The sequence below is a fragment of the Mustela putorius genome, unplaced genomic scaffold (assembly GCF_011764305.1).
Source record: "Mustela putorius furo isolate JIRA1106 unplaced genomic scaffold, ASM1176430v1.1 tig00003834_pilon_pilon_pilon, whole genome shotgun sequence".
Classification (NCBI taxonomy): Eukaryota; Metazoa; Chordata; class Mammalia; order Carnivora; family Mustelidae; genus Mustela; species Mustela putorius.
This window is the reverse complement of record NW_025421987.1, coordinates 106,841,579-106,858,983: the sequence shown is the minus strand read 5'-3', so window position 1 is coordinate 106,858,983 and position 17,405 is coordinate 106,841,579. Positions and strand designations below refer to the sequence as shown.

Below are 17,405 nucleotides of genomic sequence, written 5' to 3'. Positions count from 1 at the left end.
ATACTTAGATGTTAATATAGATGATACCATGTTTTTAATTTAAATTCCACATTTTCATTATTGGTATATAGAAAAGTGATTGAGTTTTGTATATTAACCTTATATCCTGCAACTTTGCTATAATTTCTTATTAATTCCAGGAGGGTTTTTTTTTCTTTTTAAGTTTTTATTTTAATTCCAGTTAGTTAATATACAGTGTAATACTAGTTTCAGGTGTACAACATAGTGATTCAGCAATTCCATATATCAGCCAGTGCTCATCACAATATGTATACTCCTTAATCCCCATCATCTATTTAACCCATCTCCCTACCCACCTCTCCCTCTGGTAACTATCAGTTTGTTCTCTGTCATTAAGAGTCTGTTTCTTTCTCTTTTTCCCTTTGCTTCTTTATTGTGTTTCTTAAATTCTACTCATGAGTGAAATCATATGGTATTAATCTTTCTCTGACTTACTTCTCTTAGCATTACATTCTTTAGCTCCATCCTTGTCATTGTAAATGACATGATTTCATTCCTTTTCATAGGTAATAGTCCATTGTGTATATATACTACCTCTTCTTTATCCATTCATCAGTTGATGGACACTTGGACTGCTTCCATAGCATGGCTATTGTAAATAATGCTGCTATAAACATAGGGGTGCATATGTCTCTTTGAATTAGTGTTTTTTATTTGTTGGGTAAATACCCAATAGTGGGATTGCTAGATGGTAGGGTTCTATTTTTAATTTTTGAGGATTCTTCTAGGAGAGTTATTTGTTGTTGTTGATTCAGATTTTCTACATGGACTATCATGTTATCCTTGAGCAAAGGCAGCTTTTGTGTCTTCCTTTCCAATCTGTATACCTTTTATTTCCTTTTCTTGCCTTATTGCGTTAGCAAGGTCATCCAGTTGATATTAAAAAGGAGTAGTGAGAAGTGTATCCTTGACTTGTACCTGATCTTAGTGGGAAAGCTTTGAGTTTCTCATTATTAAGTATGATGTTAGCTGTACAGTTTTTTTTTTCTTAGATCATCTTTAGCAAGTTGAGAAAGTTCCCTTCTAGTCCCAGTTTTTATCATGAATGGGTTTTTTGGGTCATGAGTAGGTTATTATAAATAAGCTAATGCTTTACATTTTTTGGCAGTAAAACTCACTTTATTTTAGTCTTCCTTATTCATCAATTCTTCTTTTATTATTTCACTTCTGTCTATTGGTAATCTGTGTTTCTAGGCTCAGCTTGTCAATCGGAAACAGAAATTAGAGTCTGTGGAGCTGTCCAGCCAGTCGGAAATTCAACACCTGAGCAGTAAGCTGGAGCGGGCCAATGATACTATCTGTGCCAATGAGTTGGAAATAGAGCGCCTCACCATGAGGGTCAATGACTTGGTTGGAACCAATATGACTGTTATGCAAGAGCAGCGGCAAAAAGAAGAAAAATTGAGGGAATCTGAAAAACTATTAGAGGTTTGTTTTTAAATTACTATAGTTAGTGAAATGTGTGTATGCATGTTTTTAAGAGAAAATAACCCACAAGTCCATTAACTGAATGAATAAAGAAGATGTGGAGTGTGTACACACACACACACACACAGAGAGAGAGAGAGAGAGAGAGAGAGAGAGGAATATTACTCAGCCATCAAAAAGAATGAAATCCTGCCATTTGCAATGACACAGATGGAACTAGAGTGTATTATGCGAAGTGAAATAAGTTTGAGAAAGACAAATACCATGATTTCACTCATATGTGGAATTTAAGAAACAAAACAGATGAGCATAGGCAAAGGGGAAAAAAGAGGGAGGCAAACCATAAGAAACTCTTATAGATAGAGAACAACTAAGGGTTGCTGGAATGGAGGTGGGTTGGGGGAAGGGGATAATTGGGTGACGGGCACTTGTGATGAGCCCTGGGTGTTACATGTAAGTGATGAATCACTGAATTCTCCTCCTGAAACCAATATTACATTATATGTTAACTAACTAGCATTTTTTATATTTATCTTTTTATTAGTTTCAGAGGTAGAATTTAGTGATTCATCAGTTACATATAACACCCAGTGGTCATTACATCACGTGCTTTTCTTAATGCCCATCACCCAACTATCCCTTCCCCTCCAACCCTTCTCCCCTCCAGCTAACCCTGAGTTTGCTTCCTAGAGTTCACAGTCTCTATGGTTTGCCTCCCTCTCAATTTTCATCTTATTTATTTTTCCTTCCTTTCCCCTATGTTCATCTGTTTTGTTTCTTAAATTGCACATATGGCTGAAATCATATGGTATTTGTCTTTCTCTGACTGATTTATTTTGCTTAGCATAATACCCTCTAACTCCATCCACATCATTGCAAATTGCAAGATTTCATTTTTTTTTGATGGCTGAGTAATATTCCAGGGTGTGTGTGTGTGTATGTGCTCACGCACCACATCTTCTTTATCTGTTTATCTGTTGATGGACATCTGAGCTTTCATATTTTGGCTATTGTGGACATTGCTGCTATAAACATTGGGGTTCATGTGCCCCTTTAAATCACTATGTTTGTATCCTTTTGATAAATACCTAGTACTCTAATTACTGGGTCATAGGTTGGCTCTATTTTCAACTTTTTGAGGAACATCCATACTGTTTTCCAGAGTGGCTGCACCAGCTTGCATTCCCACCAGCAGTGTAGGAGGGTTCCCCTTTCTCTGCATCCTCGCCAACATCTGTTCTTTCCTGAGTTGTTCATTTTAGTTATTCTTACCAGTGTGTGGTAGTATCTGGTTGTGGTTTTGATTTGTATTTCTCTGATGCTGAGTGATGTTGAACATTTTTTCATGTGTCTGTTGGCCTTTTGTATGTCTTCTTTGGAGAAAATGTCTCTTCATGTCTTCTGCCCATTTCTTGGCTGGATTTTTTATTTTTTGGGTGTTAAGTTTGATGAGTTCTTTATGGATTTTGGTCAGTAGCCCCTTATTTGGTAAGGCATTGGGGCAAATATCTTCTCCCATTCTGTGGGTTGCCTTTTAGTTTTGCTGACTTGTTTCCTTTGCTGGGCAAGAGCTTTTTATCTTGATGAAGTCCCAGTAGTTCATTTTTGCCCTTTTTCCCCTTGCTTTTGGCAATATGTCTAGTGAGAAGTTGCTGCAGCCAAGGTCAAAGAGGTTGCTGCCTGTGTTCTCTAGGATTTTGGTGGATTCCTGTCTCACATTTAGGACTTTCATTCATTTCTTGTTTATTTTTGTATATGGTGTAAAAAAGTAGTCCAGTTCATGCTTCTGCATTTGGCTGTCCAATTTTCCCAACATCATTTGTTGACTAATTGGAATTTTAATAAGAACTTAAAGAAAATTAACCTTGAACTTGGTTCGAGAATCTGTGGATTCTTCCATATTCCCTAGCTAATGGATCAGACATTGATAGCCTTATTAATATTGTACCTGTTATAGTCTGACTCTCTGGCTTTCTTTTCTCATGAAATAGAAAAATTGTAATAACATCTGACTTTTTTCTATTTTTCAGATTCTCCAGGAAGAAAAGAGAGAATTGAAAGCAACACTTCAGTCTCAAGAAAATTCCATGCATGAGGAAAGAATGCAAAAGGAGAAGCTACAGGCAAAGTTAAAGCCAACTGACACTCAACACACACTAGAGACCGTAAGGTATAATTAATCTTTAATATTAATTACATCCACTTGGAGTTTTGAAATTGAGAACCAGTTTTAATATTATTATATATTCATAATTTTGTGTTTGATCACATTATGCGTTTTCTTATTCACCTTTAATTTCTGAGTTAGATTTTTATAGCGTTATAATTTTTTTCTGCCTCCAGTTTGGGTCCCTAATGAAAAGACTGTAATGTTAGAAAGTAGAAACCACTTGGTCAATCTATACTCTTGGTAAAACTCCAAATGTGGAAGGAATTGTGGTCCATGTCTCCTGGAATGCCTCCCTTTCTTGGTAGACTAGGTCATGACAAGTGGCTGCTTGTCATCAACATCATCAATAAGGCAACTATCGAGATAGCTCATTAAAAAAAAATCCTTCACCTCATTGTATTTCTATGTAGGAATTATTTCCGTGAGGCTTGTAGTGGAGAGTAATAGAAGGAACTATGCTCCTTTCGCTTGATTTAAGTCTGGTATACATTTCTGTACTTGCCAGAACTTTCCTGTAACTTTTTCAGCTTTTTTGGCTCAAGGTATCAAGTGGAAACAAAAAGTTTTGTCATTTTGCCTTTATCCTTGAAAAACAGGTCAAATCTCAGTTGAAAAAGGAGTTAACTGCTCCTGACTTTTTTGGGAAGCATCATCTGATGCCTCTTTATTCTCCCAAGTGTTCTTTTCCTGAAGCAGGAGACAAGCTGAAGAGTTCCGAAGAGTTTTATTACCAAAAACAAGTGGGAAACATGAACTGATTGTGCATTGTTTTATCTGCGAAGATCAGAGATCTTTAACAGCCCTCCTCTGTCTTTAGGTCACTGGAGGAGTCACAGGCCGAAAGGAGGTACACCTTGCAAGAGCAGGGGGACTTAGGCAACATGCTGTCCCATCTGGATTTCACCCACAGTAGTGAAGAACTTCTGCAGGCAGAGGTGACTCGTTTGGAAGGCAGGTAGATAATTACGTACACATTTCAAGAATGTTCAAGTAGCTAAAAATGATTCTTGATCATCATATTGATAAAGTAAACTAATGTCATAGTCTTAGTGAAGGGGCACCTGCATGGTTCAGTCACTTAAGCAACTGACTCCTGATTTTGGTGCAGGTCTTGATAGCAGGGTTGTGAGATGGAGTCCCATGCCAGGCTCTATGCTTGGTGGCAGTTTCCTGTCCCTCTGCTCCTCTCCCTGCTTGTGCTCGCTCTGTCTTAAAGAAATAAATAAAATCTTTAAATAAGTAGTCTTAGTGAAAAAAATTAGTGTTTTTTTCTTTAGCATCCACAGATAGCCTAACTTTTTATTTCATTGCAAAAACAGAAGCAGTGAAAGGAGAGTTTCCTAATTTTTCTACCACCAAATCTACCAGTCTGCCTGCATTTGTGCCTGTAGTCTGTTAGAACACATGAGCTGATAGATGACATGTCTGTTCCCCTAAGATTTCACTATCGTCCTGTTTGCACAGTTTTTAATTTTCTTTTTACATCATCAAGTTCTTCCTTTCTGCTGAATCATTCTCGCTGGTATAAAGTAGGCTTTAATATTTCCCATATTGGGAAAAGATTAAAACCCTCCTTGAATCCTATATCCCTGGCAAGTTCTTCCCACATTTCTCTGCTCTCCTTCAAAATCAGATTCTTCAAAAGAGCTTTCTATACTGACTATACCAATTTTAATTTTGCATTTTGCAAAATTTATATTTTCTAGCATAGATTTTCCATTGATTGACTTTTTAGTATCTTACATGTGAGTATATTTTACTGTGCTCCCATCAGACTCTAAGGACCTACTTCTTATTTCTGACTTGCAGTGTGACCTTACACCCTTAGCCTCTTTAAGCCTCAGTTTTCCCATCAGTAGCTAGGACAAGAGTATCTTGTGATTTTTTTCTCTCTCTACCTCAGTGTTTGACACACTGTACTGATGTACTTAGTACCAAATAAGCGAGCATTCTAGGATATTGAGAAATAGGTAAAATTGAGATAAATGGAAATAAACACCAGTGTTCAGTAATAATCAGTGTTCAGTAATAAAAATGACTTTAAAAGTTTTTTTTATCAAAAGAAAAAGGAACCCAAATTAAATAGTTTATTTGTATTGTTTAGTTTAAACAAAATATTCCCTGAGAAAGGAGCAAAAGGATTTTATTAGCAAAAGTGAGTGGTGAGATCTGAGAGTTATGCTGCCCCTGGTTCTCATATCTGGTGAGGGATTGATTGCTAAGTAAGGGTGACAAGTGGAAGCTTTGTGTAGGCTGGAATTGTAATCAAGTACGGTAGAGATTAGAATTACAATGGTAACTCCTATCCAGTTTAGGAGAGAAAAGTGGTAAAGTTGCTGTAATCTTCAGAATTTTATAACCAGTTAAATTTTAAGCAGAGGCAAAGGGTGTAGATAAACACAGAAATCAAAAATATCCCCAAAAGTTTGAATTGGATTTAGTTGCCTCTGTTGATGAGGAAATTGGAAATGAGTTTTAAATTGGGGGTGGGAGGTGCTATTTAAGATAATTCTTGGACAACAAAAGGTAAGTTAGATAATTGAATCTGTGGGCTTCAGGGTTTTTGAAGTATGTGATCATATTTTTGTCTCATACACAGCTTAGAGTCTGTGAGTGCAACATGTAAACAACTGAGCCAAGAACTGATGGAAAAATATGAAGAATTGAAGAAGATGGAAGTACATAACAATGAGTACAGGGCAGAGATTAAGAAGGTAAAAATCTGCCTGTCTGCAGTCGCCAAGTTGTATGTATTAGTGGACTGAGCTGTGGGTTGGAAGGTCACAGGAGTTATGTTTAATGATAGAAAAATGGGGTTCAAGGAGCCACTTGGTATTCGGAAGTAGACACACACCTTCAGCGTGCTTAGGGAAAGTTTTTGTCATCCTCAGGGATGACATAGAAGCATTCTTGAGGTAGTTGAAGCCTCTCCTCTCTGAACTCTAAGCTTTATTTTAAACATGTTTTGATGAAAAACTTTCTAAAAGATTTACACTCTTTTGCTTTCAAAACGGTTTCATATGAACGAGCACTTAATATTTTCACAGACTGAAGATGGTTGTTAAGGGTATGTATTCTGCGCCGTGGTGTACTCAGTATCCTCGTTGGCTGCTGAGGTGTGCCGAGTTGTCTGTCTGCATTCATGGGCCCCGGCTAGTGTGTTTGTTGACTCGTAATTTTTATCACTTATTTGAGATTACTTCTAGCTTCCTTCTTCCTCTTGCCTTTCTGTTGTCTTTTGTGGACAAGGAAGCCATATAAACAAAATTTTTACCTTTGCCGCTGGAAAAAAAATAATGAAGTGCACAGGAGCTGTCTTCTAAATAATGCGCGCATGGACTTAGACACAGGTTCTCAGCATTTGAATAAACCATCTCTCCCCGTTTTGAGATTAATAAGTTATTGTGGGTGTAGCCATCTGACCTTCAGTGTAGACATACAGCTTGGTAAATTACTAATTTTCTGCAGACTGAATTAAGGAAAAGAATTCATGTCTCGGGGTAAGGTAAAAATTGCCCTACTATTTTAACTATTGACATATTTGTCTGTGTGCTTTCTTTTTATTCTTTATGCTTTCCTTTCTGTTTCTTTGTAGTTGAAAGAACAGATTTTACAGGCTGAACAAAGTTACAGTTCGGCTTTAGAAGGAATGAAGATGGAAATCTCACAGCTAACTCGAGAGTTACACCAGCGAGACATCACTATTGCTTCCACCAAAAGCTCATCCTCTGACATGGAAAAGCGACTCAAAGCAGAGATACAAAAGGCAGAAGCAAAAGCCGTAGAACACAAGGTGAAGCTTGAATAAAAACTCTTCATTTCAAGTATTTTTGAAGATTGAATTCAGTATAAATATAATTTCCACAGTATTTCATTCAGCAAATTTTTATTAGACTCCTGCAGTGGGCTGAGGTGTGCTGGTTCACAAGCATTCTGTGAGGATTGGTGGGGAGGCCAGAGCCTGTTTCAAGTGGCAATGGTGGAGCAGACCAGCTGAGGAGAGTGAGGAGGGAGAGTAAGTCACAGGCACACCTGCTCTTACTGTACTTTGCTTTATTACACATTGCGGATGTTACATTTTTCACAGACTGAAGGTTTGTGGCAACCCTATGATGAGCAAGTCAGTCAGCACCATTTTTCCAACAGCATTTGCTCACTTCATGTCTCTCTATCACATTTTGGTAATTCTCACAGATTTCAAACATTTTCATTATTACTATATTTGTATGGCAGTCCATGATCAGTAATTATAACCTGCTGAAAGCTCGGCGGGGGGGTTAGCATTTTTTAGCCAAAAAGTATTTTAAAATTAAAGTGCATACATTTTTTTTTAGACATAATGCTATTGGACACTTAATAGACTACAGTATAGTGTAAACATAACTTTTATAACCACGGGGAAACCAAAGTATTTATTTGACTCATTTTATTGTGATACTTGCTATATTGCGGCGCTCTGGGATTGAACCTGCAACATCTCCAAGGTTGTCTGTAGTCTCTTGTGAAAGGAGTGCAGTCCCTATGATGTCGGAGGTGGAAGCTGCATGAGAGGAGGCTAATACTGGAGAGTGGGAGGGATTGACCAGGGAACATGGTCATCTTTTTTTTTTTTTTTAAAGATTGATTGGTTGATTGATTGGTTTGAAAGAGCGAGCACGAGCAGGGAGAGGGGCAAAGGAAAGGGAGAGGGAGATAATCTCAAGCAGACAGCCCGCTGGACACAGAGCCCAGATGTGGGGCTTGATCTCAGGACCCTGAGTTTGTGACCTTAGCCAAATCAAGAGTCAGCCGCTTAACCGGCTGAGCCACCCGAGTGCCCCGAACTCATTCATCTTATATTTTAAATACATGTGTGTTAATACATCTTGACACATCTTTTTAAAAAATCTTTTTATTTTTTAATTTTTTTGATGATTTTATTTCTTTGAGAGAGAGACCATGCATGCATGAGTGGCAGGGAGGGAGAGAGGGAGAAGCAGACTCCCTGCTGGGCAGGGAGCTTGATTCAGAGCTCTATCCCAGGACCTTAACCAACTGAGCCACTCAGGTGCCATTAAAAAATCTTTTTAGAAAGATATTTATATATATAGATATGTTATATGTTTATTAACATATTAATATATTTCTATGAATGAATAATGCATCTTTGCCTAAGGAAAATGATATATGGAAACATTTTGTAGATGCATTTGATGTATTTGTTTGTTTTTCTGCTTTTCCCTTCTCAGGAGATTTTAGGACAGATGGAGTCACTCAAGTTAGAAAATCGTCATCTCTCTGAAATGGTGATGAAATTGGAATTGGGTTTACACGAGGTACATAATAGAAACTTAAGTTTATCTGTTATCCAAGTCTTTTAAAAAAATCACTTTGTAAATACTGATATTTTAAAGAGAGAGTAAGGATCAAACTGTAGAATGATCCTTCTGCAGAAACTTGCTCAAATAAAAAGAAGTCAAGACAGTTGATGGCAGTGGGCAAAATACCACTCCCCACTTCAGCAACTGGCAGATCTTTATATATTATATATACGACAAAATACATGTACAGTCTGTGATCTTAGTAGGGAGCATGTACATAAAGTGCTTAGCATTGTGCCTGGCATTTAGTAAGTGCACAATTAATGTTAGGTGCTATTATTATTATTGTTACAATGATGTTCATAATATCTTTTTCTTATAAAGTATATCATCTTTTATATAATTTGCCTTTTATTATATTTCTATAAGATATAATTCATTTAGTCAAATATTCTGAAATCTTTTGTGTTCAAAGTATTTTCATAGGTAATGAGACGGATGCAGTGATGAGTCAGATAGAATTCTTGGCTGTAAGAGATTGAGAGTGAAGTAGTAGGGGAGCACGAGTAGTGTGTACCAGCTCCTGTGAAACGGGGAGACTGTGCTTAGTTACAGTGAGTTCATAAGCGGTATGGATGTCCTTTCAGCTATTTTGTTATAAAATCCTTATAATTTGCAAAATGACCCATCTATTCTGACCCATTTCTTCTTAATGTAGGTCAAATGCTCAGAGATTGTAGAAATTTTTTCTCTCTGCATTTCAGAGACTCTGTGCCCCAGAGCCGTATGGCTATACAACATCCCTATTCACTACTAAGTAGTTTTAATTTCACAATCATGGATTCTGGAGGCTGCAGTGGAAGAAAGTGCAAAACGTTAAATGAACACTTTATTTCAAGTAAAAGAAAATATCGGGGACTGTTTTTATAATCTTTTGGGACAATAAGATTATCTTAGCATTATAAACCGTAAAGAATTTTACAACATAAATAATTTTGCAACATTAAAATGTAAAATTTGTGGATGGCAAAAGACTCCATAAAAAAAGACTAATAGACTGGGGGAAACAGTCTATAAATAGACAAAAGTTAATATATTAATATAAGGATTTCCTGGAAAGATAATAAAAAGATTAGAATTCAGTAGAAAAATGGACAAAGAACAGAGATAATTCATAAAAGTAATGCAAAAATCCAGTAAACAAGAAAAGCTGTTCAGCATCCCTAATAATCAAAACTAAATAGGTAAATACTTTTTTTGCCAACTGGCTTGACAATGATTTTTAAAAATGAATATAGCCAGTATTGGAGAGGATACAAGGCAACAGGCTCTTGTGCTCTGTTAATGGGAAAGTGAATTGGTATAGCCATTCTAGGGGACAATTTAGCAATATCCATTAAACTTGTAAATATATATAGCCTATAAACTTCTGGGTCATGTGCATTTCTGATTTTGATAATTATTGCAGAGTAGTTTTCCAGAAAGGTCATATCAGTTTGCATTCCCAAAGAATCCATCCTACAGGAGCAAATGTGCTGAAATAGCCATTTTGGTGTTATTTGCAATGTACAAAATTTTGAAGTAAACTAAATGTTAATCTGTAGAAGGATGATTGATTTGTGGCTGTCTATACTATGAAATATTATGTCATTTAAGGTGGCAGATGAAAATACGCATCTGATCTTGCTCCTTCCCAAATCCCTCTAACACTGTAATGAAAGGATTTTTTTTTAAGTGCAAACCAGCAAGGGAAGGGAAAAAGAGGAGAGGAAAGAGCAGCTAAACCCTTTTTAAGGGGTCGTTGGAGGGAGAGAGGAAGGAAGGAAGGAAGGGAGGAGATTTTATTTACCCCTATAAAGCCTATATGAAGCTAGTATGGAGAAAGCCAAGGACCAACCTGATTTATATCACAGAAACTTCAAAAGGCTCAGGATTTGGCTGGCAATACCTGATTGAGAGAATCTTATCTTATACAGTGATTACCTGTTCATATTTAAGAGTTGGGAACCCTTAGGGGTGCTGAAACCAGACTATGACCAGAGATTCTGTTGAGCTTAATTTCTCCTGAAATTCCCATCTAACAGTGATAGTCCTGTCCTTTGTTCACACAGCCCAGCATGTGCTTGGCACACAATTTTTATATTACCTCTCACATTAATTTTTTAAAATTGTTAATAAAATAATTAATTTGAGAAAACTTTAAAAGATGACTGCCAAAAGCAAAGCACTGTTTTTTTTATAAAAAATGTATATTCAGTGGCATCAAACATCAGACTCTAACTGGTCAAAATCCCATCAAGCAGTTTAAACTTCCTCTGGTTTTGAAATTACACACAGTGTGAACATGTTGTATGTATGAAGAATAATTTTTAGAAAGTTCCTTTTTTCATTTTACCACGTAGGAAGGTAGAATTACTTTTACAAATGGATGTTTGGATTAAATAACTATTTTTTTTAATGAAATAATCTAATTATTTTAATAATGAAAATAGTAGCTCTGATAAAATTATTTGCCACCTTTAAAAAGTTGACAGTAGTTTTTCATTTACTCTTATGTCCTGCCTTTTTTTTTTTTTTTTGAGATTTTAACTGGCATTGACAACTTACTAAAAAATTCTGTGACTTACTCTCACTATTGGTATACAGATAGTCAAAGGCTACATTTTAAAGTTTATGTTGTAATTCTGTTAAACTACTTCGACCAACTTATTATCAGAAAATTCTTTATAGAAAAGATCAAGTTAAATATCATATTAAATTCCAGAGAAAATTATCATAATTTTTCAGAATGCTAACAAAATATTTTGTCATTAGAGAAAAAACAAATGGTCTAGACTACTGTGTTTTCAGGTAGTATTACCAGGAAACACCTAGAAAAGTAAAATTCAGGATCACAGAACCCAGACCAGATCAGAATAGGATCACCTACCTTACACCTGAATGCTGTCTCGCTGTGTACTTCAAATTGATTTCTGGTACCACAAACAGGTGCTGATGTTAAGTAAAAGTCCTTAAGACCAGAGAGTACTTATTTAAAAGTTGTCCCTGCCAGTTGGAATTCCTTTTCTGAAGCTTCTGTTCAGATGTCTTTCTTTGAAATAGGTCTCTCAGTTTTCTTCCATAGATGCTCTGGAAGAACCCATACTGCTATTTTCTTTCTTTTTTCTGTTTCTGATTCTCTCTTGTAGCTCTCCGCCCTCTGAGTTCCAGCCTTCCTCTAGCTCCTTAGATCTTCCTTGGCACATCAGGGAAGCCCATCATGCTCCTCATTTTCCACCCCCACTCACTATAAGAAACAACACTTGTTTTCTCATAAGGGAGGGGCCCAACCACAAATAGTCACTTTAACTAAAGCAAAGCCATAGATGAACTAGATACAACTAAAAAAAATTTAAAAAAAAGTAATTTCCTACCAGCTGTATCACAGATCACAAGTATTCTTATACAAATTAAGTAACTCTAGTATTCTTTTTCATTAGGCAAAAGAGATTTCACTAGCAGACCTCCAGGAGAATTATATTGAGGCATTAAATAAATTAGTGTCTGAAAATCAACAACTACAGAAAGATTTGATGGATACTAAGTCTAAGCTGGAAATTTCTACTCAGATGTGCAAAAAAAACCATGACAGGATCTTTAAACCGATACACGGCAGAGCACCTGAGTTCAAGAACACAGAGTTCAAGTAAAATTTCTTCACAGTTTACTTAAGATGTGTACCATTATAATTCTCCTTTCTTTGAGAGTAATTTTAGACTCACAGAAATTAAATCTTCCTCAAACAGCTCTATGTTTGACTCTTAAGTACAGTGTATACAAGCAAAGCTACTATGAGGTCACAAAGTGGCGGAGGAGGGTTATAAAGCACTTTTATTCAGATTTGAGTCTCACGCACTCTGGACATATATATAAACAGTGTCCTCCCTGCCCCGAGCCTTTCCATGCTGCCTCCCACCGCTTGAACCCCCACTGGTACCATAAGAAGTCAGAATTGGCTTTTTTATATTAAGAAAGCTTCCTTTGTATTTTTGGTCAATTAATTATAAGCTGTTACCATAAGAAGTGAGCATTCCAGGAAAACCCACCTGGCTTCAGCTCTTACTATATGGCTCAAGTGTTTTCCTACCAACCTACCAAAGCCTGTGCAGATGCCTCACCTCCACTGCCAGCTTGACACCAGGTCCCCTGTGCACAGTACTTCCCTCTGCTTTAGCACCAAACACACTAGATGACTCCGGCAGCTTGTCTTTCTCACTGTATTGTCCATGTGTGAGGGCCGGGGCCTGGCAACGGGGATTGGATGTGGGCCTGAATGGATGGGAAGAACAGGGGGTCTGAGTGGGCTGCTCATTTTAGAAGTTACAGCCTTAAACTGGTTAGCTTGTTCCTTTATTTTTAAGTTCCTTTATTTTAACTTCCTGTAACAGTTAATACTTTTAATACTTTCTGTATTAAAAGGGAGAAGTCACTACAATTTATATTTGTTCTGTTTTCTAATCTGCTATCCAGGCCAACCCATGGCCCGTACAGACATGATGGAATGAAGACTGAGCACTACAAAACAGGTCTTCATTCTCCGAGACGACAAGCGTTGGATAGTATAGAGCCCAAGTCTGGGGTCCTCAGCCCCCTGAGTTCTCAGATCACCCCGTGCAGTTCTGTCTCTCTGCCTTCTCACTTTCTCTACAAAACTAACTCTCTGCCTTCAGTGCTAGATACAAACGAAGCCAATTATTCTGACACTGTCTCTGAGAGTATAAATGACCAAGAGGAGTTTATGTCTTCGGTATGGAAACTTTCTCATCTTATTATTTATTAAGTCTGTTTAGTTTGGTTTTAGTTTTTATTTGAAGGATAAAGGAGGGTGAGGGGGTGTGTTGGTTCCTTTCTTACTAGTTTTCTATCTCAGGTACTCTGTATTTTTCTCATGTATTTCTGTCTTAGGATTTTGCTTGCGAAGACACATTCAGCTGTGATTACTTTTTGAAGTACATCTTAGTTCTGAAAGTTGATAGCCATGCCTTTGTTTTTAACCCTAATTGTAAATTCTTTTCCTGCCTTTTTCAAAAAGAGAAGATCAATTTTGTAATTGGAGTGATTGGTTCAAGGAGTGTCTCTGGATGCCAGGATAGTCGTGAGGTCTGGACAGTGAAGAAGGAAGGGAGGAGCTGTGGGAAAGGGAGAAGGGTGGGTGGAGGCGGAGGAAGGAAGTGGTCTGATGCGTCCAGACCACGGATTCAGTACCACACAAGGCGACGCTGCGCTGACCTCATGTTCCTGCAGCTGCCGTGCAGACTGGAAACTCTTGCCTCCGGCCATTCATTGCCCTCCCCAGTTAGTGGTCCCACACCTGTGGAGGTTCAGTATTTGTGACTTTTCAGTGTACCAACAAGTCCATGGAGAGGTTCTGTTTTCCTTTTTAAAGTAAGTCTCCGCTTCACTTACATGTATTCTGAAATCCAAAAACGTCCTCCATTTGGCACAAAACTTAATTGGCACTAAAACCTGACCTTACCTGAACAGATGTGGCAATATGTGTAGAATTTATTTTTCTACTTAACATTTCTACTAGCATTTCTACTTAGCATTTTACTTCAGAAATATCAATATGTTTGATTATGGGACGTTACCTCAGACTCCGAGAAGGTAATATAGTAGATCCTTGTTAATCATGGATTCTGTGTTTGTGAATTGCCTACTTACTAAACTATTTGTAACCCCCTGTCAATACTTGAGGGACTCCTACGGTCATTTGTGGTTGTGCGCAGAGCTGTGAGAAATCTGAATCCCCAGACCTGTGCATTCCCAGGTGAGATTGGCCGAGGTGGCACTCTGCCCTTCTGTCCAGCTGTCACACAGAGGTGACCAGACTGGGGAGGAAGTGGGGACAGCACAGTGTAGCATCAGGGGCGTGGGCTCTGGGGCCTGGTGAACAGGGTTGGAATCCCAGCTCTGGCACCCACTAGTGGAATGGCCTCAGGCAAGTCACTTCACACTTCTGAACCTCGTTTTCTTTTTGTAAAATAAAGAAAATTGACTCTACCAGGATGAATTGTTTTAGGATGATTGTGTGTGTGTGTGTGATGCTTTTTTCAGTAACTCATTGTTTGAGGTGACTCTAGAAATAATGACGGTGTGCGAGGAAGGACTGTGTGCGGTGCATGTCCTCTATTCCCTTTATGAGCTCTGGATTCTGAAACACCATGGCCCAGGAGTTTCAGATGAGGGATTATGGACTGAGGTTTTGGAGGTGGGAAAGTACTGATTTCACTTGGTATCTAATATGTTATCAGTAGTTTGTTGTACTTTAAAATCGAAGTAACATATTCAGATTTTAAAAGTGAATTTGCAGTAACAGACAGTAAGTATGCTCTCTTCTGGGGTATTAAAGGCTATTAAAGGCTATATGTGTACTTTTTACAAAGCCTAAGCAGATATTCTTCAGATCCACGACTAGTTTATTTATTTAACACTTTACATTTATACAATTTGGGTCAGAAAGGAAGAGGTCTATAGTAATTTTTCCAGGACATCTCCCTCCCTCCCTCCCTCCTCCTCTCTCTCCCTCCCTTCCTTCCTCTTTACTAGTTTTACCATTCGGATAAAAACAAATATCTCTTCAGAAGAAAATAGTTTTCGGAAAGTCACCTCTTAACATTTCTGGTTAGAAAATAGCATGAAAATATATGTGAGACGTATACTGTTCAACTTATGTATGTCAAAATTGGTTTCTCCTGCAGTGTCCCTTGCCTGTATCGCCTCTTGGCTCAATAGCTACCAGATTTTTGGAAGAGGAGGAGCTGAGGTCACATCATATTCTAGAGCGTCTAGATGCCCATATTGAAGAACTTAAAAGAGAGAGTGAAAAGACAGTGAAACAATTCACGACCCTAAAGTAGCCTCTAAAAAAAAATCACAAACTTGGAAATAAAAATAGACCCTGAAGAGTTACTGTCACCCGGAAGTAGCAGCTCTTCACAGCACGAACATACAGAAAATCTGAAGACGAGACATCCTAACACTGTTGTGAAGAAACCTGAAAAACCGACACTTTTCTGAGGCATTTTCACTGTACTGGTTTGTTGGAAGAACTTTTTCCAGCAATAACTTGTAAGAATAAACCACTTTGCTAGCCTTTTTTTTTCTCACATTAACATTTCTTTTAAAGTGATATTTTCTCTTGATGACTTAAATGTGACTAGCTATAGACTAATTAAAATAAAGATTTTATGATACAAGTTGAAGATAAAATAAGAAGTATGTAGTAGAAGCCTGGATTTCAGAGGCAGACTGATCCAAATCCAGGGCAATGGCCTGACCTTGCTGCTTACTAGCCAGCCAGGCTGCTAGCATGTACAGAGGCAAAAGAATTTTTCCAGGAAGTTCCCTTTTGCTCCGAACATAAGTATAAGAGAGAGGCGGGGGGAGGGGACGGGCTGGTTTTAGGTGTGGGATGCCTGTGGAACGTCAGATGGAAATGCTCAGCCTCTGCCTTTCTGAGATCTTTAAAGGGGAGACGAAGGTCTCAGTGTGCAGAAGGTGTTCGAAACCAGGGAGAGTTGATGAAGTCCACCTGATGAGGTCCCCAGGGAGAGTGTGTAGGGAGAGAAGAGCAGAAGGCAGGGCCAGGGGTGCTGAAGGACACCAACATCTGAGGGACACAGGCAGTGCATCTGTGTGCAAGCTATCAGGAGGTCCTTTCAGTTCTGCTTCCAGAACCTCTCTCAGATGCAGCCATTTCTCTCCAGTGCCTCCACCCTGTCCAGACTAACCCAGTCTCTCGCTTAGATGCCGGCAGGAGCCTCCTACCTGGCATCCCTTCCTCTCCTGACCCCAGTAAGCGGAACGGTGTCACCGCTGCCTCCCTTGAGATTCTTCAGAGGCTTCTTGTTGCACTCAGAAGGACTCTGAATTACCTCCCAGAGCCTACAGAGCCTTCGGTTATGGGGCCTGCCTGCCTCGTGCAGTGCATCGTCTTTCGTCCACAGTGCTCCAGCCATGCTCCCTCCTTTATGTTTCCAGTGCAGCCAGCTTCAGCCTGTTAGGGGCCTTGTCCTTGCCGTGTGCCTGGAATCCCTCTCTCACCTCACCCATGGTTGGGGTTTCTTGCCATCAGGTGTGCACTCTTAAGGTCTCACCTTGAGGAGACCTCTGACCAGCTTCTCCCAGTTTCTCTAGCTCACCGCCTTGAGTTATTCCCTCTGTGGTACTCCCCAACTCTGAAATCATTCTGTTACTTGATTTAGGTTTTCTGTTCGTTTTGTTTTGTTTTAAGTAGGCTCCATGACCACCATGGAACCCAGCACGGACCTTCAACTCACAGCCCTGAGACTGAGACCTAAACTGAAATCAAGAGTTAGATGCTTCACTGAGCATACAGGGGCCCTTTGATTTATGATTTTATCATCTGTTTTTACCCGTAAGCTCCTTGAGGGCAAGGGCGTTGCCTGTCTGGTTGTGGTGGGGACCTCATGACCCAGCACAAG

General features: G+C 38.6%; 1 protein-coding gene across 13 annotated transcripts in view; it reads left to right on the top strand.

Moving 5' to 3' along the window:
- The window catches only part of CEP63 (centrosomal protein 63), a 55,061-nt gene extending 39,004 nt beyond the window's left edge, over positions 1-16,057 (top strand). For 8 of the 13 annotated variants that reach the window (XM_045088882.1, XM_045088879.1, XM_045088886.1 and 5 more), the window contains 9 exons: positions 1,216-1,449; positions 3,480-3,619; positions 4,437-4,574; positions 6,219-6,333; positions 7,215-7,412; positions 8,848-8,934; positions 12,399-12,604; positions 13,429-13,705; positions 15,660-16,057. In XM_045088882.1, the coding sequence (XP_044944817.1) occupies positions 1,216-1,449; positions 3,480-3,619; positions 4,437-4,574; positions 6,219-6,333; positions 7,215-7,412; positions 8,848-8,934; positions 12,399-12,604; positions 13,429-13,705; positions 15,660-15,818 (1,554 nt within the window). In that variant the 3' untranslated portion in view covers positions 15,819-16,057. Of the gene's footprint in view, positions 1-1,215; positions 1,450-3,479; positions 3,620-4,436; positions 4,575-6,218; positions 6,334-7,214; positions 7,413-8,847; positions 8,935-12,398; positions 12,605-13,428; positions 13,706-15,659 lie in introns of those variants that run through there. The other 5 variants (XM_045088885.1, XM_045088884.1, XM_045088888.1 and 2 more) reach the window with 3 other exon arrangements.
- The last annotated feature ends 1,348 nt before the right edge of the window (positions 16,058-17,405 follow it).